This window comes from Pleurodeles waltl, chromosome 7 (assembly GCF_031143425.1).
Source record: "Pleurodeles waltl isolate 20211129_DDA chromosome 7, aPleWal1.hap1.20221129, whole genome shotgun sequence".
NCBI classification, from domain to species: domain Eukaryota; kingdom Metazoa; phylum Chordata; class Amphibia; order Caudata; family Salamandridae; genus Pleurodeles; species Pleurodeles waltl.
Genome location: NC_090446.1, coordinates 1301873090 through 1301898223, shown reverse-complemented (window position 1 = coordinate 1301898223; position 25134 = coordinate 1301873090). Strand labels below are relative to the sequence as shown.

The 25134-nt window shown below is 44.7% G+C and overlaps 1 protein-coding gene across 1 annotated transcript in view; it reads right to left on the bottom strand.

Moving 5' to 3' along the window:
• Positions 1-25134, bottom strand: part of LOC138246214 (sacsin-like) — a 104011-nt gene that overhangs the window by 60281 nt on the left and 18596 nt on the right. The window contains exon 4 of the mRNA XM_069200601.1: positions 12308-12419. Coding sequence (XP_069056702.1) covers positions 12308-12419 — 112 coding nt within the window. The remainder of the gene's footprint in view (positions 1-12307; positions 12420-25134) is intronic.

Genomic DNA, 25134 nt, shown 5'->3' with positions numbered 1-25134 from the left:
TGAACTGCCATGAAATCCATGGCGGTAAGCACTATCAGTGCCAGGGAATTCCTTCCCTGACACTGATAGGGGTCTCCCCTGCCCCCCACCCCCACCCTGACTCCCTCCCCTAGACCCCCCACCACCCCTGCCACCCCCCAAAAGTGGCAGGACCACCCCTCCCTCCCCTCCCCCCAACATCACATCACCCATACCCACACGACACGCACGCAGGCACCACCTACACACTTACACGCACACACGCCGACATACATGCCTACATCCACACACACAGTCAGACACGCACACCCACATTCAAACATACAAGCACACATCCATACAGACGTACCCACAGACATACACGCACTCATTCCCATACACACAACCCCTCTACATACACACACCCCCATGCACCCACACAACACCCCCCACCCCCCTAACCTCACGGACAATCGACTTACCTGGTCCGACGATCCTCCGGGAGGGGATGGGTGCCATGGGGGCAGCTCCGCCGACACCACACCGCCAACAGAACACCGCCACAGTGAATCACAGGACGTGATTCTCTGGGCGGTGTTCTGTTGGCGTGGCGGTGGAGGTGGAGCAACCTCCACTTCCCGCCTCCCGCCAGTATGGCTGTTGGCGGCTCTCCATCGATAAAAGGATGGAGAGCTGCCAACGGTCATAATAGGCAGAGCGGAAAACTGCCACCACTGGCGGTCTTCCGCACGGCAGTCCCTCGGCGGTCTTCAAAAAAGACCGCCGAGGTTGTAATGACCCGCTTTGTGTCAATGGAGAATGGATATGCAGATCAAGCCGGAAGGTTTTGTGCATTGAAATGTATATCGTTCAAAGATAAGTGGGAACTGCTAAGTGAAGAAGAACATGAAACATGTCCAAGCTTTGCACTGAAAGTAACTGATACCCTGGAAGAATTAAAAGCATTGCAGAATAATGTTGACAGGGAGGAAAAACATTCAGGGGGCAAAATGAAATGTGTACAGCGACAAGATGAATTGTGGGTTTCAGAAGAGGCACAACTGGTTTTGCCTAGTAGTCTGTTGTCCCAAATGGCTAGGTTTTATCATGGTCAAGCACATGTTGGGAGGGATGCCATGATTCAATTGTTCAAGCACAATTGGTTCAACCCAAGGTTTAGACAGGTTGCTGAAGTAGATTGCCATTGTTGCGTCATTTGCCAACAGATGAACGCAGGAAAAGGGACTGTGGTTAAAGTGAGCCACACTGGGAGAGCAGGAGGACTAGTAAGCAGAATGCAAATGGATTTTATTGAGATGCCTGTATGTGGAGATTTGAGATACGTGTTGCTGACTGTCTGCATCTTTAGTCACTCGATTGAAGCGTACCCTACACAGAGAAATGATAGCCTCACAGTAGCTAAACTGATTTTTACAGAACTGATACCATGTTTTGGGTTTCCGATCTCTTTAGAATCAGATAGGGGAAGTCACTTCAACAATGAAGTAATTAAATTATTGTGTGCAACATTGAACATTGGGCAGAAGTTGCAGTGTAGTTCCCACCCTGAAGCATCAGGACTAGTGGAACTGATGAATGATACCTTAAAGTCGAGAGTTGCAAAGATGTGTGCGTCCACAAATTTGAAATGGCCTGACGCACTGCCTTTAGTTCTGATGACAATGAGAAACACACCTGACAGGAAGACATGATTGTTGCTGCATGAGATCCTTATGGGAAGAGCCATGAGGTTGCCAGCAGTGCCTGCACATGCTCTTGTCAACATTCTAGATGATATGGTGTTGGACTACTGCAAGGGTCTGGCTGATGTGGTTTGCTCTTTCTCTCAGCAGGTGGAGGCCACCACGCTGCCACTGATACATGACCCAGGGCACAAACTGAGAGCTGGTGACTGGGTTGTGGTCCAGAAACATGTAAGGAGGACGTGTCTGGAGCCTCGCTGGAAGGGTCCATATCAAGTAGTTCTGACAACTACTACAGCTGTGAAGTGCGCTGGAGTTCTGCACTGGATCCACGCCAGCCACACAAAGAAAGTGACCTGTCCTTTGGACAATGAAGAGGAGTTGTTGAGTGTACCAACAACAACAGAACAAGTCTCAGGGCCGGAAAGAGAACAAGGGAGAACTGAGACCGGATCTGAGCCCATTGAGGACTGTTCAGTCATTCCTGTGAGAGACAAAGGAGAAGACCTCCAGTAGGGGGACGGAGAGCCTATCTCAATAGAGGCAGCAGGAGCGCCCAGTCAGAGGAGGGCTTTCCCGGACGCAGATGATCTTGAGAGACAAACAGAGCAGTTGCCAGACACTGGATTGGAAAGGAGTTGAGAAAGAACAAAGTCTATGTGATCTGACTCCTCCTGAAACAGTTGCAGGTCCGTAAAGAGAAAATACCACAGAGCAAGAAGTTTCGAGTTCAACTCTGAAAGGAAATAAGTGGCCATAATCACTAGCAAAGAGAAAGGAGGCGGTTGTTGAAACAACAATAGAGGAAGAGGTAGATACAACAAGGAGAGAAGATCTAAGTGAAGGAGAATTGAATAGTGATTGATAGTTGAAAAGAAAGAGAATAGCAAGTCGAAGATATGCAGGCCCTGAATGGGTGTATGCAACTACAAGTGAATGGCAGGGAGAGTTTTTGTCTTTTTGTTTTGATCGAGACATTCCGGGTCAATATTTTGGCACTTGAAGGAAACTGATGAACTGAACTGTTAAAACAATCTGAGAAAAGTACAAAGTGAGAGAGAGTGACTGTTCAAAGTTACCAGAAAAGACTTTGATAACCTGATTTCACATTTTGAAACTTGATTTTGACAAGCTGCTTACCGATTTTGACAAAGGATCCTGGAAGTGAGACTGAAAGCTGTAAATAACTGCTGAAAGAATATTTTTGTTTTGTATTTTTGCTGCATTTTCCTAAATTTTCTCTTCTGCTTTCTGATTCTTTACAGATCATGAGTAACATTAGCGAGCAAGGTAGGAAGAATAGGTGCCGTACACACATGAGTATTGGTTTGGCAGTTGTGTGTGGGATATTGTTTGTGATATTGATTGTGGGTATGACTATTCTTGACAAGGGGGAGGCCAACCATACTTCAGCTTTGGAGACCACTACTGCATTAACAGCAATAGAGAAGCTTAGGTTAGATGAAAAGAACTTGCATGAGGGTACTAATGAACAAGGGGAACTTTCTTCTAATGTCTATCGCTTGCTGAGTGAGTATGTTGAGACAATGAATGCGAAGAATTGCTTTGTGTGTATGCAGATTCATTCATCAGTCAAAGGAGTTACTTATCATAGTTTGCCACTTACTTATGGGATACGTTGTAGTCTGTTACTAACAAGATTCTATAACCAGGAGTACATCCAATATTTCTACTCCAACCACAACGTCTTATTTTCGTTTGACCCTACAATTAGGTATTTGAGTAGAGTAGCTAAGGATAATGACATAGTATTAGTTAGGGGTTTCTTCAAGCCTACATTAACTTTTGGCACTGCTTATGCACACCGCAACAATCTGACATGCTTGATTACACCTTTAGAGAAGAGCTTTTTAGATCACACAGATGACAGGAGGAGGGCATTGAAGGAAAAATTAGAAAAGGGTTTAGAAAAAAGGATTTACGCGAATGATTGTGCTTATAGTGCAATAAAAACACAAGGGAAGTTAGCTTTAGATGTGCAACACGTATTTAAGCTTTGTGTATATAGGCCTAAATCACGTGCTATTTGTGGGAACGAGTGAATGCAGACATGTGTTTTGTTTCAGAGTAATTGGACAGGATCCAGCGATTCCTGGGATATATTACATCTGTGGTCCTAATGCTTATTACCGTCTTCCAAGAGGATGGAATGGTACATGCTGTTTGGGGATAGTCTTCCCTAAAATCTTTCAACTAGATGACTTAAAGAAATTTCCGAAAATGACTGAATTACATCATATTAGACAGAGGAGGGAGTCTCCTTCTGGTATAGTGGAAGATATAGTTGGAGCAATAATTCCTTCAGTGGGAGTTGTTCTGAATTCGATAAAGATTCGAAAGTTGTCTAATATTGTTGATAACATGCTGACAAACTTTTCAGAAGCCATACTCCTGATAGATACTGAATTAGCTGCTGAAAGAGCTATGACTCTTCAGAACCGCTTTGCACTAGATATTCCTTTAGCAAAGGATGTCGGAGTTTGCAAAATGCTTAATTCTAGGCATTGCTGTTCGTCCATTCCTGATAATAGTTAGAAATTAGAAGCTTACGTACTAATCTGACTAATGAAAGTGCGGATTTGAAAGAGTTGAAGGAACCAGGTGTTTGGGAGGAGGTTGGCAAACGATTTGCTTCAGTGGGAAATTGGCTCGGCAACATTGGGAAAGAGATATTATTGAAAATAATACCAGGAATATTGATCATTGAGGTCTTCTTAATTGGGGAATATGTAAATTGTGTAAAAGAATAAAATTGAAGAAGACAAAGAATAATCAGAGGAGGGAGGAAAAGAAAAGGGAAAAATTGATCAGGGAAAATTAAAAAATGGGACGAAAATTTGGAGAGATTGAAATTACAGAATTTTAGCTGATGCAAAGATTTGTGAGGGATGATTTAGTGTGACATATTTAGTCATCAGAGGATGGATTGTTAGAGCGGAGGTTTTTAACAATATTATTAATGATTATTCATGTATTCTTGTATTCTGAGAGTTACATTTGCGTAGAAAATGCAATACGTTAGAGAAAATAATGCATGCATTTGAAAATGTGACCACGTGAGTGTCTACCAATTTTCACAAAGTGTACATATTAATGGCTTATTAATATGAAGTGTTGAGCTTTGTTTGATTAATGTAGTAATATGTCATATTAAGGGTTACGCATTATGTCTTAGTTTTATTCATTGAATGCCTTAACTTAGCGGAGGTCTTGGCCTAGTTGCATGGCCTCATGTCAAGCTGTATTTCCTAACTGTTTAATAAAATGTCTGCTTAGAGAATTAAATTGCGATTTTCCACTGTGCTGACCTAATGTGTTTGCAGCTAAAATTATTTCTCATGAGAACCCCTTGCTAGGAGATGCTGTTCCTTCTAAATGTAACATTATAAATGTAATATGTGTAAGACTGACTTTCCCAGGAGAGCACAATAGAGACACTGACTGGAGTATAAGCTGCAACAATATAGTTAACTGACGAGCTGGATTGTGAGAACATTAGAAGAAGAATCAATCATCGACATGTGAACCGTGTACTAGTAGAAATGTAGATTTGAAGTTTACGTTTTATTGGACAAAGTGTGAACATGCGATCCCTTGACCAATAGGGACTTGGGAAGTAGATTTAGGGAATCTAACTTAGCCGCACAGCACTGAGAGAGGACAGCCATTTGCCTGTAGCCTTCTTCCAAATTCCTTTTGAGAGTTTAACCACATTTTCTGTCTTGAGTAGAGACATGCTTAACTTTAATGCTAAATGACTTTGCTGAACTTTGATGCTAAATCCTGATGCCTTGCTGACCAAACTGATGTCCTAATGACGAAGACTGTCACAGCTTGCTGATCCATACTGAGGATAGGTATATTGACTGTGATGCCATTTGCTATGTCTGTTTGATTTTCTTTCTAGGTACCAACTGTGCTATTTTTATTAGAGCCATAGTTAGATATTTTTCCAAATTTGCAGTGACTAAATCGTTTTTCATGAAACCCAGCATGCTGATGCTAATCTGGAGTTAGTTAGGGATCCCAATGATAAAGTTCTCTACCCAGAGTAACATTCAATGTCTTTTCTTTGCTGAATCTAAATGTATGTAATATCTTTTGCACAGATATTTTTGTTATTAATTTGCACCATAACCTTACAATGTGTAGTAGCTCAAGCCTTGATTAGATTGGGTTTATTTCACCGCTTTGGACAGCCAGTGTTGTTCCTGTATGTTTATCATTTGATTTTGAGATTAATTTACATCACATTAGCATTGTTAATATAGGGAAATAAATATTCTAACTTTTACCTAAAGGTGTGGTTATTCATGACTGCAAAGTCATGGTGTGTGACAATTACTGACTCCTATTGATTACTAATGTTATTGATCATTATTGATTATTGATGATATTGTTTGGTTATTGATTATTGATTTGCTTGTAAGGGATATATGGTGGGAAAACCTCGAAGTGAGTCAAAAGGTTCATCTACCGATTCGCGTCTCCTTTGTAAGTTTACTTATTAAGGTCTGCTCGCCAAAATCCCTGTCCGAGCAGAGATTTTCCCTTAAAATGGAAGGTCTGAGATGTACCTATACATATCCTATGATGATGGTCGAAGGATTGGTGCACTTCAACCTCTGCTCAGCTCTTTATAGAGGCTTTAGGCCCATTCAAACTTGAGGCTACTACTTCTGCATTGCAGCGCGAGATTATACACACTCTGTAGGTCTGTATGCTGGTGTGCAGCAGATTGATGGGTTTTATTGAAAACACAATTCACAAGGTACACTTTTGAGTAATTTACAGTTTTGAGTAAGTTAATTACTTTTCGGCTATTCACAAAATCTGAGAGTTAATGGCCTGTTCAGGCTCTGCTAATCCCACTACTGTGTGACTGTCTGGGGTGAATTCCCAAAGTCTCAATTGTCAGTTACACCCAGTGATGTGATCTAAGGCAATGGCAGAAAAATGCCAACTTTTTAAAAGTGGCATTTTCAAACTTGTAATGATAAATCCAACCTTACCATTAAAGAGGGTTTATCATTATCATAACTTTATTCGCCTAATACAGCCATAAAAGGACACAAAAATACAATAACAATAACATAAAACTTGAAACCATTAAAATCGATAAAATCCTTAAAACCGTTATAAAATCATCCATGAGTCTTTCTTATAAACAAACCTGTACTTCTGAATGCTGGGAGCACATCATTAAAGGGTGGCAATAACCTAAGGGTAGGGCTAAAAAGCTTACACAGGTCATGTTGTCAACAACAATAGGTGGTACAATGCAATTCTCAGTGCCCAACACTGTCCTGTCTGATTCTCCATACACCCATTAACAAGCAAGACAGAGCGAACACCATCAGGGGTGCTGTATTAGTTCTTAGGATTCTAGAAACGACCCTAAAGTCCTTAGGCCTCATACTCTGGCAAAGTGGAAGTAGCCACTTCTTCCTATTACTGGAATAGGACCCGAAAAAATAAAATAAAAGATTAATGCATTCTTGCGCCTGAGGACAAAAGGGGCATGTCAAAATTGAGTTGCTGTCATGTAACCTCCAATTAGCAGTAAAGGTGTGCAGTGGTAGAATCCCAAGGCGAAATTTGATATACAAAGTTTTTGGGTACAATGGAGTCCATATATTCTTCCATATGGAAGCTATCTTTAAAATCCAGGAAGGTTAATGTTTTACTGCCAAAACTCCTGTTCTTACTCACTTCTCCATCTATAAACACCCAATACATCCTCTTAAATACGATCTTTAATATGCTGACCATAGCTCCCGGGTTAGTCCACAGATACTCATAGCCCATCTTTGCCAGGGTGGTCTTGATATCCCCCAAACAAGGGATCCTAACAGCCCTAGGTTGTAGAAAAAGCTCCTCCAAACCCGCCATATACATGTCTAGGTCCATAGCCATCTCGAATATAACAAAGGTCTAAGGGCTGCTTTATGGGCAACGGACCTTTGACCTAGGTCCAACCTTAATGGCAGAAGTGGGGTACTGGTGAGGATATTCGCAAAAAATCATATACATTTATTTTCAACCGCCTCTACTACTGTGACATTCTTGTGACCCCATAGTTCACTCCCAAACACGGACCCTCTTAATGCTTGCAGGTTAAAAATTTGGATAGCCAGAGATACTGGTGGAAACCTGGAACCCTTGAAAATTCTCAAAATACATCCTGCATAATGTTCAAGCTTCAACTTTCTTGTGTGGATCTGAGCGGACTAGCCAAAATTCTCTGTCACAATGAGACCCAGATATTCAAAAGTGCAGACACTCACAAAATGCGTACTGTGCAAAGACGGATCGCGGCAGGTTGTATGGCTGGGATTATAAACCATATACTTGTTTTTCTGCAATCTCAAGCCCTCTCTGCTACCAGAAGAAACCAAACTGGTCTAAAAGATTTTGAATACCCATATGAGCTTAGGACATCAATAAGGTGTCATCGGCGAACAGGAGGGCTGGGCTCGGGACATCCTGGATGCACTTCTCTACCTGGGCTACCAGATGATTATTATATAGTGGGAACAGGGTGGAGGCAAAAACATAGCCCTGTCTTGCTCCTTTCCTAACTGGTATTGCTGCTGTCAACTCCCTACATTTGCCATATCTAACCTGAGCATAATGCTTTTGGTGTAACCTCCTGATGATGGCAACTAAATAACTTGGGGCACCTTGTTCGGTCATTACAAGTTCATAGATAACAAATATGACATATCTAACACCTCTGGTTTAGGAATTACAATTTATTAATTTTAATATGAAATCCTAAATTTTACCTCATGAGAGGGGTAGGCCTCTCAGTAGTGAGAAAATGAATTTGGTATTTTATTGCTAATAGGACATATAGAGCTAATGAGTACATGTCCTACCTCTTCATTACACAGCACCCTGGCTCCTTAGAGCCTACCTAAGGGGGGACATAGATGTCATAAAAGGAGAGTTTAAGGCTTGATAGGGGGTTTCAAATGCCAAGTCGACATGGCAGTGGGGCCCTGCCTTCAGGCTGCAATGGTAGCTCTGTGACAAGTTTTAAGGTAGGTGCTACTTAAGTGAGTGGCACAGTAAGTGCTGTTAGACCATTAGTAGCATTTAATTTACAGTCCCTGGGTACACAGTGTACCACTCTACATGCGAGTTACATGTAAATTAAATATGCCAGTCAGGTATATGCCAATCAAGCCATGCTTAGTGGAGTGAGCACATGCACTTTACCACTGCTTAGCAGTGGTAAAGTGCACTGAGCCCTAAGTCCTACAGAGCAGAAATCCAGACCATATGGAGGCAAACAGGCATAAAGTTTGTGGGAAGGCCACCCTAAGGCTGACAGGTCTAACACTGGGCATGCAAACTCAACAGTGGAACCGAATGTCCTGCACCATCATTACTGAGGAATCGTGGACAAACATCACTGCAGACTTCAGCAGTTTTCCAGAGGCGGTCAAATACTTGTTATCTTGGATTCACACACCATATTCCTATTTCAATGCCATTTGAACATGAAGTTGAAGAAATAGAAAACTGTTCTCACATTTGGCCCACCAAAGGAAATAAAAACAGACAAGGGAGACATCCTTGCAAGAAAAAGGGGTTCCAAGGCTCCCTCCAAGAGCTAGGGCTACACCATTGCAAAACAAAACACCTCGGTGGCCTCAGACCAATAGAGATGTGGAACAATTCATGTGAATCCTTAGTAATGTTGTGTGGATTAGGGTGGAGCAAGGCAGCAACTTAGAATGGGCCTTTCATAGCTTTTGAGAATATACCAATACACCCCTTGCACTGGCAACCCTGATGTTTGGACCCTTGAAGGACACCATCCAGAGGCTCACAGTAATGGTCCACCTGGTTATAGAAACCTGCCAACAACAAGAGAAAATCAACAACGAAGTTGGCAGGCAATGGAGGGCAATACCCAGGGTCTACATTCTGCCCTAGAAAAATGGGGATTGGAGACAGTCACAGAGACAAAGGGGGGCTGGCAGCCCAGAGACAAACAGTGCTGATAACCTAGAATGGTTCAAAAAGGTTCCAGATGCTTCCAACAAGGAGGAAGAACATACTTTGGGCCCAACCTGCCAGAATGATAGTCCCAAAGGAGGACAGGAATGGGAGTGGCCCTCAGCCCCATCATCACTACCATATCTGCAGATAAGTCCATACAAACAGCAAGTGGAGGAATCACCAAAACAGGAGTCCTCACCACGATTTTCACCTCGAAAAGAAGAAGAATCTCCACGCCAGAGTCAAAGATACAACTGAAGACCCAACCAAGCATCCAACTAGAGACTCAAAGACTATGAGCCTGATTTAGGGTTCTCCTTTGCAAGTGCAACAGAATACTATGCCTGTCAAAGTCTCATACTGTTGTACTCATTCAAAGACTGGTAGAGCGTAAGGTTTCTTTCGATAGAGCCCCTGTTGGCTCCGTCAACAGTAAGCTTCCTCCGATGGCTTGATGGAGTAGAAGACACTGGAGGAAGGACATTATACTACCAGCTCTGTTTGGGATGGACGGTGTGATATTCCTTTTATTCTGTCTGACATTGCACAGAAAAAACTGATGCAGCAACTTAGAATGGGCCTTTCATAGCTTTTGAGAATATACCAATACACCCCTTGCACTGGCAACCCTGATGTTTGGACCCTTGAAGGACACCATCCAGAGGCTCACAGTAATGGCCCACCTGGTTATAGAAACCTGCCAACAACAAGAGAAAATCAACAACGAAGGGGGCAGGCAATGGAGGGCAATACCCAGGGTCTACATTCTGCCCTAGAAAAATGGGGATTGGAGACAGTCACAGAGACAAAGGGGGGGCTGGCAGCCCAGAGACAAACAGTGCTGATAACCTAGAATGGTTCAAAAAGGTTCCAGAGGCTTCCAACAAGGAGGAAGAACATACTTTGGGCCCAACCTGCCAGAATGATAGTCCCAAAGGAGGACAGGAATGGGAGTGGCCCTCAGCCCCATCATCACTACCATATCTGCAGATAAGTCCATACAAACAGCAAGTGGAGGAATCACCAAAACAAGAGTCCTCACCATGATTTTCACCTCGAAAAGAAGAAGAACCTCCACGCCAGAGTCAAAGATACAACTGAAGACCCAACCAAGCATCCAACTAGAGACTCAAAGACTATGGGGGTCATTCTGACCGCGGCGGACGGCGGTCGCCGCCCGCCAAGCGGTTCCCGCCGAAAGACCGCTCCGCGGTCAAAAGACCGCGGCGGTCATTCTGGCTTTCCCACTGGGCCGGCGGGCGACCGCCGAAAGTCCGCCCGCCAGCCCAGCGGGAAACACCCTTCCCACGAGGACGCCGGCTCAGAATGGAGCCGGCGGAGTGGGAAGGTGCGACGGGTGCAGTTGCACCCGTCGCGAATTTCAGTGCCTGCAAAGCAGACACTGAAATTCTTTGTGGGGCCCTCTTACGGGGGCCCCTGCAGTGCCCATGCCATTGGCATGGGCACTGCAGGGGCCCCCAGGGGCCCCGCGGCACCCCCTACCGCCATCCTGTTCCTGGCGGGAGAACCGCCAGGAACCGGATGGCGGTAGGGGGTGTCAGAATCCCCATGGAGGATTCTCAAGGGCAGCGGGAAGTCGGTGGTACACCGCCGACTTTCCGTTTCTGGCCGCGGCTGAACCGCCGCGGTCAGAATGCCCAGCGGTGCACCGCCAGCCTGTTGGCGGTGCTACCGCCGACCTCCGCCATGGCGGTAATTACCGCCAGGGTCAGAATGACCCCCTATGAGCCTGATTTAGGGTTCTCCTTTGCAAGTGCAACAGAATACTATGCCTGTCAAAGTCTCATACTGTTGTACTCATTCAAAAACTGGTAGAGCGTAAGGTTTCTTTCGATAGAGCCCCTGTTGGCTCCGTCAACAGTAAGCTTCCTCCGATGGCTTGATGGAGTAGAAGACACTGGAGGAAGGACATTATACTACCAGCTCTGTTTGGGATGGACGGTGTGATATTCCTTTTATTCTGTCTGACATTAAACAGAAAAAACTGATGGTGAGGGACAGAAAATAAATGCATGACACCCACACCCTAAGAGGTAACTCCAAAGATGTGGAAGTCATTTGTTTTATTATTTTTTTAAAACAAATTCCAACTTTGGCAGTTGATTTTTTTTAAACAAAAAATGTTGAAGGATTGGTGGGTGGCCATCAAAACTGATGGCAGCCATGCACAAAACCTTTTGTATCTTGAATGTAACTACTGTTACTGTGGTTCCTTTCAAGATACAGAGTTCACTGTTGGGCTGGCGGTCATCTCTAAATTTGGCAGATGGTAGTCCATTAGGGTGGCGGATGGATAAAGTACCATCTGGCAAAGCCTGAACCAGGCCCTATATGTGGTAGCAAGTTGCAAGTTCCTGAGCTATATTGTAACCCAATGTGGGCAGGGATGAAGTGAGCCACTGACGACTGCAAGCAACATATCCCACATCACATGCACTATGTGGCCTTGCATGGGCAAAGGAATGAATTAATGGTGCATGGCACACTCAAGTCTTGTATCCAGTTACACAGTAGTTAGTGTGCATGTCTCATAATTGCTGTGTCACCATAACACCTGTATTATGGTGTATGCATTTAGATGTGGGGCGTACCTTGGAAACTGTGTAGGTCCTCTGACCAGAGGTTCTCCTTCCCATATTCCCTTTCATCATAGACAAAAATGACTTCACTGGCACCAGCATCATCTGCATTCTGGATCAGCTCCTGTTGAATGGAATGATGCAGAAATACACTTGTTAAACGTTAAAAGGTTCATCCCACAGGCTCCTTTTGAGTATGTATTACTCTCGACCATAAACTCATGCACTGTGTGCACCTAACCAGTCACTCTTTAAGGTCTGAATTTTAATGATGATGATGAGGGATGCTATCCTAGAAAATCAACCCTTAGGAGGAGCCAATGAACACAAGAGACTCGATTCACAAATATATTTGCACATGCAAGTTGAACTTACACATGGAAAAGGCTTGCTGTACAAGTGCAAATTCACATTTGAAATTCACAAATGAATTTGCCCTCATATTGGGATTTACTTGTGAGTAATATTATGTAACAGTACATGACTAAATATTTTCACACAGGCCAGAAGCAGGCTAGTTGTGCATATTTCCAAACTACTCCACAACCCATTCCCACTATGATAGCACTCTGTGTTGTTTACTGCTATAAAAAGCAGGACTTAGGGGGTCATTCTGACCCCGGCGGTCTAAGACCGCCGGGGCCAGGGTCGGCGGGAGCACCGCCGACAGGCCGGCGGTGCCCCGCAGGGCATTCTGACCGCGGCGGTTCGGCCGCGGTCAGAAGAGGCAAACCAGCGGTCTCCCGCCGGTTTACCGCTGCCCTTAGAATCCCCCATGGCGGCACAGCTTGCTGCGCTGCCATGGGGGATTCTGACACCCCCTACCGCCATCCTGTTCCTGGCATGGGCACGGCAGGGGCCCCCGTAAGAGGGCCCCGAAAAGTATTTCAGTGTCTGCTAAGCAGACACTGAAATACGCGACGGGTGCAACTGCACCCGTCGCACCCCTGCAACTACGCCGGCTCAATTCTGAGCCGGCGTCCTCGTTGCAGGGGCATTTCCTCTGGGCCGGCGGGCGCTCTTTTGGAGAGCGCCCGCCGGCCCAGAGGAAATGTCTGAATGGCCGCCGCGGTCTTTTGACCGCGGTGCGGTCATTCAGCGGCGGTACCCTGGCGGACGGCCTCCGCCGTCCGCCAGGGTCAGAATGAGGCCCTTAATCTGGTTAAAGGTTGGAAATTAGAGCATGCACAAATTTGGTACGGTAAGTGGTTTCTACATAGATATCATTATTTTTCAAGTTGTAAACAGAACATAAAAATAAAATTTCGAACTCATAAATGGTAATGATTTATAGAGAAGAAATGTTTAACAGGTCCGACGCGGCCTACGATCCCGGAATAGTTTAAATGATACAGAAGACACAATATTATATTGTCTGCTGAGTATTTGTGGTCGTTGTGGGACGTCATCAAAGAAAAAGGTTAAATTAGTAGTTTACTTTGTGTGAATGTGAGTGAATTAGTATATATTCTTTTTGTGAAGGAGGGGAACTGCTGAGAGAAGCGAGGTCTACGTCAGAGTGCCATGCTGGTATAGGTCAATTGGTGTGGTTCTGCACTGCAATAGGTGGGCGATGTCACGAGGTGCGGCACTGTGACGGAGCAAAGGATTGTGGATACAGAGCTATTTTGAATTGAAATATTGTGAAAAGTTTGAAAAATGATATGCTTCAAAGTCATAAGAGACATGGTTAGAGGAGATGTTTATATCCCAGTAGGGGGGAGAAGTAGCGTCTCCCAAAGGTACTCCGGGTCATTATATGGAGACTAATGCTGGGCTCTATATGTGTGTTTGGCTTGGTCAATGGTACAAGATCACAGAAAAAGATGATCCATTGAGATTACCGCAATATAGCATATTTAATTTTTTAATTATTGAGAATTTGAGGATAGTGCTATATGAAATGAAGCCACCTCCTAGACCAGCACAATGTGAAGCACTTAGACCCATATTTATACTTTTTTTGCGCCACATTTGCGCAGCTTTTTAATGCAAAAGTGGGGCAAACTTACAAAATACAATGGTATTTTGTAAGGTTTCGCCGCTTTTGTGTAAAAAAATAAAGCAAATGTGGCGCAAAAAAAAGTATAAATATGGGCCTTAATGCCTAGGAACAAACTGCTCATGCAAAAGAAAGGGAGAGATAACAGGGTAGGGTGAAGAAAGCTGTACGTAGTGATGCAGATGCTACATGGGATGCTGAGCAGAGAAGGTGGAGAACAGACAGAGGGAGACAAGATGTACCCGGCTTCAACTACTGATTTGGCTGAGGGAGAAGGGGAAAGGAAAACAGCACAAAAATCGAAAGAAAAGAAACCGAGGGGGCCTGATAACAGGAGCATGGATGGTGATGAGGACTCTAGGGACAGCCTTCTGGGAGTGTTACTTTATGAATGTCCATCTCGATATCACAGCACCCAAGGAAATGACTCCACACCTAAAATTCCTGTGATTACATGATCCATCAGCACCAAAGAGATGGATGAATGGGTACAATTCTTTAATGGAAATACCCCATCTAAGGAGAGTACGAGTAATGAAGTGAGTCAGGGAATGCTTCCATCAATCCCAAGGGAGACAACCTTAGATGTGACAAAATTGATGGAAGAATTGAATGTGATGATTGTTGGAAATCTTGATCTGGAAAGGCTAGAAACCTATCAAGAAGATGAGCTTGCATTCATATGTACGGATTTTCTAAACAAGCAGGCCAATTCCACAATAGATTGGCAGAACTGGCTCAAAAATATGAAGTAGATTTAAATAAAATTAAGGCTTTGCAAAAGAGTTATTGAGTGCGCTTTCGTGAAAACGACATTGCTCATATGAGAACCCCAGGATTAAGAACTCAGATTAGAGAATTGTTTCGGAATATTAGGAAATGGAATGAATTATATAAATGGGAGACCAAATGGGCAAAAGGGAAAGAAGTGAATAAACCTTTAGGGGAACTGCCTCCAAGGGGAGCAGAGGAAGGTGTTATGACCTTCCCTTCGAGAGAAGTGCCTGGTGGAAGAGATGTTCCTGTGCCACAGAGCGGGAGTGATCTTGCATCATTTACCAACAATTTCCCAAAATTGTGGGAGAGACCAGCCGAATGGTACAAACAGGTCAAAAGGTTTGTGAACATCTTGCAGGTGTGGGTTCATTTGAACACGTTGTCCCAGTGACTTGTGGGCGGAATGTAAGATAGCTGTTCACTGGCCTGAAAATGAACCACCTAGAAATGGCATATCTAAGAGTCCTTCACTGTTGGCCATGAAGAAATATCAGGAATTCCTAACATTCCTGAAAGGGAAAGTGCATTTTCGGGATGTTTACTGCCTTAAAATTGACTGAATGACTCAAGAACCAAAGGAGTCAATTCATACGTACTATGAGAGATTGTTACAGGCATCCAAACAGTACAGTGATATGGAAACCTTAGAAATTAAAGATATGGGTCATTTTGTGTCACGGTTTGTGACAGGTTTGAGCCCAAAGATTAGTTTGATAATTCAGCAACATTTAGGGGGTCATTCTGACCCTGGCGGCCGGTGGCCGCCAGGGCCACCGACCACGGGAGCACCGCCAACAGGCTGGCGGTGCTCCCACGAGCATTCTGACCGCGGCGGTTCAGCCGCAGTCAGAAGCGGAAAGTCGGCGGTCTCCCGCCGACTTTCCGCTGCTCGGGGGAATCCTCCATGGCGGCGGAGCGCGCTCCACCGCCATGGGGATTCTGACACCCCCTACCGCCATCCTGTTCATGGCGGGAAACCCGCCATGAACAGGATGGCGGTAGGGGGTGCCGCGGGGCCCCTGGGGCCCCCTGCAGTGCCCATGCCTATGGCATGGGCACTGCAGGGGCCCCCGTAAGAGGGCCCCGAAAAGTATTTCAGTGTCTTCTTAGCAGACACTGAAATACGCGACGGGTGCAACTGCACCCGTCGCACCCCTGCAACTACGCCGGCTCAATTCTGAGCCGGCGTCCTCGTTGCAGGGGCATTTCCTCTGGGCCGGCGGGCGCTCTTTTGGAGAGCGCCCGCCGGCCCAGAGGAAATGTCTGAATGGCCGCCGCGGTCTTTTGACCGCGGTGCGGTCATTCAGCGGCGGTACCCTGGCGGACGGCCTCCGCCGTCCGCCAGGGTCAGGATGAGGCCCTTAATCTGTTGGCAGAATAAGTCTATCAATGAGATTCTGCATTATGTGAAGTATTGCCATGATGAAATAGAAATGAAGCAGAAAAAGCTGAAGGAAAAACTGATGCTTGCCCAAATGAAAGCAGTTCAGAAAACCAGCCAGATGCCTGCCACTGTAAGTAATGTAGGTGCAACAGCCGGAAAACCTAATGCAAGGTAGAGGTCGAGAAGTTCCTATAGACCCAGGTACAGGAATAAATATAAATTGTCTGAAAAGGTCAACTCCTTGTCATTTGTGCAATAAACTGGGATGCTGGAAGTGGATATGTCATTTAAATCCAGCAAATCAGGTCCAAAATGCACGGTTTGTACCCTCACAGAATAATAATCTTATCCAGATGAAGGGAGTCCAAAGACCAGGAGTTAAAATGTCAATGTACCTCAAGCACCGGCAATACAAGCTCCCCAACCTCCAATGCCACAGCAGAATGTTGCTGGTATGCACCCAAACCCAGACATGAGAAATAAATGTGAGTGGGGCACAGAATAATAATTTGTTCCACTAGTTCCCTTTGTTTGACAAATGAAGTGGCTCTGATCAGTCTGCCTGACATTGCCTAAGAGGGGAGGAAGACTACGTGATTGGTGCAGCCTTACAGGTGGACCAGAGTGGACCATTCATAGATAGTGAAGTGGATGGCCATCATGTCCTTTTTTGTTGACACTGGTGCTGCCAGTTCTACTCTGAGAACAGTAGAAGTTCCAAACCTACCCCTCTGGGGAAAAACTGTCCAAGTTGTTGGTGTGGAGAGTAAACAAATGGCAGCACAGGAAACGGCCCCAGTTCTAGTAAAAATGGATATTTTGAAGATAAACACAAGTTTATCATATGTGATTGTAGCCCAGTAAATCTCTTGGGAAGGGATTGTTGGTGAAACCGAATTGTGTACTCTACTGTACCCCAGCAGGAATAGAGGTCCATGCTCAAGATGAGGATGCTGTCTTTAAGTTGATAAAAATTGAAATGTAATGCACATTACCTACTCCGTTGATGACCTGCCCCTGGATTTGAGAGAACCTGTTAAGCATGAAATGTGGGACTTTTCAGGAGAAGACATTGGACTAGTAAAAGGTATAAAAACCTGTCCGGATCACTGTTAAACCAAATGTTGAGTTCCCAAAGACCCCACAGTATAACTTAACACGTAAAACGATTGCTGGAATAACTCAGGTTATTGAGTCAATAATTCAGCAGGGACTGCTGAAGGAGATAATGGGAGTCCTTGTAACTTTTTCACTATGGGTCTTCAGAAACCAAATGGAAAGCACAGGATTGTGCAGGACCTTAGGAAACTAAACAGTATTGTTGTTCCCTTTCGCCCTGTGGTACCAAATTCAGCTGTAATATTGTTTCAGATTCAATATGAGGGTGAGTGGTTAACAGCTATCGACCTGTACCAAGCCTTCTTTTCAATACCGTTGCATGAGGACAGTCAGTTCCTTTTTGCGTTCTGGCTCGGAAACAGGTCTTTAACGTGGCATCGTGTCCTGCAAGAATACACTAAGGGACTTATTCCAACTTTGGAGGAGGTGTTAATCCGCCCCAAAAGTGACGGAAAAGTGACGGATTTACCACCAGCCGTATTACGAGTCCATTATATCTTATGGAACTCGTAATACGGCTCGTGGTATATCCGTCACTTTACCGTCACTTTTGGGACGGATTAACACCTCCTCCAAAGTTGGAATAACCCCCTAAGTCTTCATCGATCTTTAATCAGATTCAAAAGACAAATCTGGAATCTTTGATTATGCCTTCTAACTCTGTTTTGATTCAGTACATCGACAACTTTATGGTAGTGTTGAATACCCAAGAAGCCTGCAAACAGGATACTATTGCATTGCTGAACCACCTGGCTGAGAATGGACATAAAGTATCCCCTGGAAAATTGCAATACTCAAAAACAAGTTCAATACCTTTGACAGAAACGAGTGAGAAAGTTAAGGATTTCAGCCATATTGAAAATGGGTCAAGCAGCCACATGGAGAGAAGTCAGGATGTTTTTGGGCATGGTGTGCTATCATAGACAGTGGATACACAACTTTTCCCTGGTGGCTAAGCCTCTACAAAGGCTGATGCACAAGGATGTCCCTGATCCAGTACAACAAGTGCCTTATCATTTTTCTAGAGCTGAGAGAATGTCTCTGTTTTACCCCGGCTCTAGGAATGCCCAATTATAACAAATCTTTTGCATTGTTTTGCAATGAGAGGGAAGACTGTGCTCTCTTAGTGCTGACACAAACACACAGAAATGCCAAGAGACATGTGGCATATTTTTCTGCTACGCTAGATCATGTTGCTTTTGCTTTGCCTGGCTGCCTTAAGATGGTAGCTGAGGTCAGCACAGCAATAGAGAGGTGTGAAAATATTTTTGTAGGTCACCCATTAATTGTGTATGTACGTTTATTGACTAGGACAAGGGCACAATATCTCACAAGCAGCCAATTTACTAATTATGAGCAAGTTATCTTAGCTGCAGAAAAGTGACAGTTAAGAGATGTGAAATTCTATATCCTGCCACCTTATTGCCAATAGTAGATCAAGGATCACTTGAAGATTGTGAGGGAGACCACAATTGCCTTGATGTTACTGAACTTTGTACCAAACCGAGACCAGGCAAACAAGATGAACCACTGCCTTAATCTGATTATGTCCTTTATGTTGATGGTTCATGTTTGAGAGACAGCAGACGAAGTCTCAGAGCAGCCTATGCTGTCTGTACTTTTGTCTGGAGTTGTCAAAGCTTCTTGCCTTCAAGGAACATTATCTGCCCAAGTAGCCAAATTGATTGCTCTTACTAGAACATGCTGTGTCTCTGATAAATTGAAAGTGACAATTTTTACCGATAGTTAGTATGGCTTTGGCGACATTCATGACTTCGGACAACAGTGGTCTCAGCGACGGTTTATGACATCTTCTGGATCGCTGATCTGGAATGGCGAATAAGTGTGAAAACTCCACTGTGCACTACAATTGCCTGAACAAGTTGCAGTGGTCAAATGCACTGCACATCATTCTGGAGACGATCATGTGACTTTGGCCTACAGGTATGCCAAAGAGGTTTCGAAGTACTGTGTCCATAATGTCTGTACATTTAATGGCGAATTCACAAATGAGGGACTTCGTTGAGACTAACTTTAACTTGTTGACACCATCTGACACTTGGGATGAGGTAAATAAACTCCAGGAGGAGGTGTCTGAGGAGGAACAGCAAAGTTGGGTCAGAGAAGGTTGTGTCAAGAGAGATGATGACATCTGGGTCTCGATGGATGGAAGACAAGTGTTGCCAAATAGTTTGTTACCCCCTATGGCTCGACATTTTCATGGCCCTGCTCACATTGGTAGAGACACTAAGGTGAGATTGTTCTGACAACCTTGGTTCAACACTAAATTCAGAATGATGTCTGAAGCTTTGTGCCACAGTTGTGTTGTGTCAACAGAACCATGTTGGGAGAACTGCAGTTTCATTAAGTCATATAGGGAGCTCAGGAGGACCTTTCAATAGAATACACATGGACTTCATTGTGATATGTGATTGCAGTGGCTTGAGATATGTTTTGGTTATTATGTGCATCTTTTCCCATTGGGTCAAGGCGTACCCAAATAGGCGAAATGATAGTCTCACTGAGGAGGAGTATTTTGGAAGCTGGCAGCTGTAATTATTTTGAAATCATTGAAACCAGAAGTGCACCAGGGTCGGACGTGCAAGGCTTCTGAAGATTGTAGATCCCAATTAAATTAATTGGTGGTTTTGTATTTCAAATTAGAGGTTTTGACTGTGATGTCACCACCTTTGGAAAACTGTGATTTAAGAAAGACTTAGTCAATGAGAGATTCAGATTCTTTTCACCCTTTGAACTGAACTGACCTTTGTGAGGTTCAGACCTCATACTTTGACTTCTATGTGGCTTTATACCACTGCACCTCTCTTAACAGAATAGTCTGAAGAATTTCTGTTTGCAGACCCTTTTTCCAGTACCCCTTCAGACTAAAATAGTTTAGTTTTGAGATTCAATGGTTTGGCAGGAGAACTTGGTTCTACAACCTAAGAACCACGTTTTTTCTGATTTTCTGTATTGTAGCCATAGAGATCTTAGTATTGTGTATGTTGACTAAGTTTACTATTGTGTGACAACTTTTCTTCCCTTCTGCTACAGACATGACACATGATCAATGATTTGCGCCTCCCTTGAAGTGTTCCTAGCCTTCTCAAACGATCTGCGAGAAAGGCTTGGATACTGGGCTGGTATTTCAGGAGGAAAGGGCCTTTACCATGCGGTGGGAATCGCTGCATTATCTAGTGGCGGTCATAAGTAGGTAGTTATCGTTAGAACCTAGTTTCTATAGAATAAGTGTTTTTTGACTTGCATATATCTTTGGCGCCGGTTGATTCATCTTCACAAAATGTTCCAGAAACACTTGACGCTCACTTCAGCTGTTGTCTGGAAAGTTTCAGAGTGATCTGTCAAGAGTGGGCTGAGAAAAAGGAATGATCCCAAAATGCATTTTCCCTATTTATTTTTCCATAGGGATTTTGAAGAGGACTACAGTCTGAACCGCTAGACGAAATTACACCAAATATGGCAGACAGCTAGCTTTAGGTCCAGAAAGAACCCTTTTTGTTGTATGATGTAATTCCGGTCAGTAGTTTGGGAGATGTTAAAGAAAAAACAAATTTGTATATATAGGGAAGCGAAGGCTCCGCGTACCTTCCCAATCTGAGATCTGATTGGCTGCCAAAGCTTCAACAAGGAAGTGCTGGCACCCATCTTGGGACTTGGCTTCAGCCAAGTCCCAGAAAAAACATAAAAAAGAAAAGGGGTGGGGTAGGGACACCCTGAACCCTAAGCCTTGGTGTTGGTGTCAGGACCCCACCAGGACAACAAAAGCATTTTTTTACAATTTTGTTGAAAATCGATGAAGAGCCACGAACCTGGCAAAAAATAAATGTAAAACAAAAACAAGTGTGGGCTCCCATGCTTGTTTTGAATAAGCCACTACGGGTGGGCCAGGTCCTCGGGCACTTTTTTTTTTTTTAAAGGAGGGGGGCGCAGCGGGGCACCCCCCTCCTTTTAAAAAGTTATCAAAGAGATTATCAAAGATGTCATGAGTGATGTAATATGTGGGGTAATTAGCAGTGCATGGCAAGGGAGCTGGTTATAGTTACCTTACGGCATGAGTTATAGTAACTATAACTGCTGAATTGCTATGGTTTTGTGTGAGTAAATTCACATCCTAATTATAACATCCCTGTAGCCTTTGGATTATTTAAGTACATTTCTAAGTTTTTTTAATTCTATTTCCTAATTGTAATATCCCTGTAACCTTTGTTTTTTTCAGTGAATTTCTATTTTTTCTTTTTTTAACATAAAGAAAATGTTATTACTATACGGTAATCCAACCCCGTGCCATGCGCGTCCTTCAGCTATGCACAACTGAGGTTGGCTGTCGGGCCTGGCATGTGGCCAGGTCCTGCAGCCAACCCCCTTTAACCACCAAACCCTGCGCCACATACAGCCTTCAGCTGTGCTTGGCGGGGGTTGGCTGCAGTGGAGGGATAGAAGAGGGAAGAGTCTAGAAAGTGTTATTTGGGAGATCATAGTAGTAAGATGAGACTTGGGTATACCATCTGATGTGTCTGTGCAGTCTTGCACAACCAACTTCAACATCTGTCCTCCACTCCCCTTCTCTGTGTTTTTCTTAATGTAAAGTAATTTTAATTACTATACATTATTCCAACCACCGCTGTGCAGGGCCAGGCCCTGCAGCCAACGCCCTATCACCACCCAACCCCATGTCAAACACCGCCTTTGGCCGTGCGCATTGGTTGGGCGCAGATCCAGGCCTTAGCCCGGCCCCGTGGCTAACTTCCTATAACCACCCACCCCTGTATGCATAAGTCTCTGGGCGAGTCTTTGAGTGTGTGCAGGAGTACTTCAGTGGGTTTGTCTGTGGGTGAATGGGTCTCTGAGTGAGTTTGTGAGTGAATGCATGAGTCTCTGAGTGGAGGCATGTCTCTTTGAATAGGTCTGTGAGTGGATGCATAACTGTCTGAATGGGTCTCTGAGTAGGTATGTGACTGTCTGAGTGTGTCTATGGTTGTGTGCATGAGTGTCCGAGTAAGTTTGTGAATGGGTGTTTGAGTGTCTGAGTGGGTCTGTGAGTGTCTGAGTGGGTCTTTGAGTAGGTGTGTGAGAGTTTCAGTGGGTCTGTGAGTGGGTGCATGAGTGCCTGTATGGGTCTGTGGGTGGGTGCATGAGTGTCTGAGTAGGACTGTGAGTGGGTGCATGAGTCTCTGAGTGTGTTTGTGAGTGGGTGTATGAGTTTTTTAGTGGGTCTGTGAGTGAGTGCATGAGTCTCTGGGTCAGTCTGTGAGTGGGTGTATGAGCCTGAATGGATCTGTGAGTGAGTGAATGAATGTCTTAGAGGGTCCATGAGTTGATGCGTGAATGTCTGAGTGGGTCTCTGAGTGGGTGTGTGAGAGTCTAAATGGGTCTGTGAGTGGGTTTATGACTGGGTCTGTGAGTGGGTTTATGTGTGGGTTTATGAGTGGGTCTGTGAATGAGTACAAGAGTCTCTGAGTGGGTCTGTGAGTGGGTGTGAGAGTGTGTGGGTGTGTCAGTAGCTCTGTGAGTGACTCGGACACAAAGGAACCTCAACTGCCCTTTTATCCAACATGAGTCCACAGCTTTGCACACAATATCTACCCAAGTGAATTTCTTTCTGCCTCCTTGGGTACATGTCCAGTATGTGTTCTACACTTCAGTTGTGTAATGGAGCACAAGGAAATGTCACCAATGACCTTGTGTGCATTTTGGCAACATGATTGTTCCTGGTGTGTCTTTCTCTAGAATTCTATGATAACATGAATCCGCCTATAGAGAGGCCAACAAGAGTACAAAGACGTAAACATCCACCAAACCAGGGTCCTTCCTTTTATCCATATGAGGTAAGTGCTTCTTTGTTTTGTGGCGATGTCCTCATATTCATCGGCATCAAGAATGCACCACCCAAACTGGCGACAAATGCACAGGTGCCTTTGGTAAGCTGTCCGTCATCCTGGCAAAAGGCTGGGAGACCTTTGCATACTACTAAGGTGGAGGGTGCGGGACCAAGCGGACAGAGCTTCCAAGTGATTTTCACATTTGCATACTCCTATCAATTTAAAGGGAGAACCATGGACTGTACTCTCACCAGGAGAGGACAAGAAAGTACCCACTTGTCACAGTCACAATCAAATGGCACTTCAATAGATCAGCAATGCATTCCCCTCTACAAAGGATATCATATTTTAATAGAGGACGGGGGACCGCAGAGCCCCACTGATCTTAGCCCTGGGGACCTCGTACCCTGGGGCGCGGCCATCTTTGACTAGCGGATGGGGGCCGCACGCTCCCCCTCACTGTACTGATCTCGGCCCCTGGGACCCCATTCCCCTTGGCCCAGCCTTCGTTAAATACAGGCCCTTCCTGATATATATATATATATATATATATATATATATATCTTCAATAATTTGACTGCTAATTGTTCATTGATATTTTTAATGATGTTGTAAAAGTTGTCATGAGTGCTGTGATATCTGGGGTAATACGCAGTGCATGGCGAGGGCGCGAGTTCTAGTTACTTTAGGGTACGAGTTACAGTTATTTGAAATAACTCTACTATAACAGCTGATTTATGGTTTTGTAATTTATGGTTTTGTACGAGTAAATTCAGAACCTAACTATAATGTCCCTGTAACCTTTGTTTTTTTTGGTGAATTTCTATGATTTATTTAACGAAAAGTCATTTAAATTACTATACGTTTAATCCAACCAGCAGTGCATGGCAGGGTTGATCGCAGGGCCTGGCCTGCGGCCAACCCCCAATAATCAACCCACCCCATGCCATGTGACACCTTCCCCGAGGCTTCAAGTGAAAAAGTAGTTGGGGGGCCATGCAGACCCCCTTCCTGGGTACAACCTCCTCCCTGGGGGTACATAATATCATTTTTTACAGGGTCCACGCAGAACCCGCCCCCATGGCTCTGCGGACCACCACCTCCCTGAGGCTACATAATAAAAATATTGGGGGCAGCACCCCTCCGTCTCCCGGGGGCCACTACCCCCTTGGGGTTACAAATTAAAAGAAATTAGGGGACTACATTAAATAAATATATGGGTGGCCACATAGATCCCCGAGTGGACCACCACCTCCCCTGGGCTACATGATAGGTGAGTGAGAAGTTATAGCTAGGGAGGCCACATGGACCATCCTGGGCTCCAGGATCACCACCTGCCCAGGGCTTCATTAAGTAAATATAAGGGGGGCCATGCAGACCCCTCAGGGCCCCGTGGACCACCACCTCATCAGGCCATTGTTTAATTTTTAAAATAGGAGGGGGACAAGTGGCCTCCCTCCCTAGGTTGATATCGGTCCCAGGGACCCCATCCACCCAGGCCAGGCCACATCTTTATGGGTAGCCTGGCCCCACCCAGTGCACCCACTACTCCTTGACGGGGACCGCTGGGGAAGCCTCAAGGCTCCCAGGGTCCCAACCGGCTGCCCACCTCCTGCAGGAGCCAGCATTGCTCACGCAAACTGCAGCTCCTTGCGCGTGGGAGCAATCTTTTAATCTCTTTCCCTGCCTGCATGACAGTGGGCAGGAAAGAGATTAA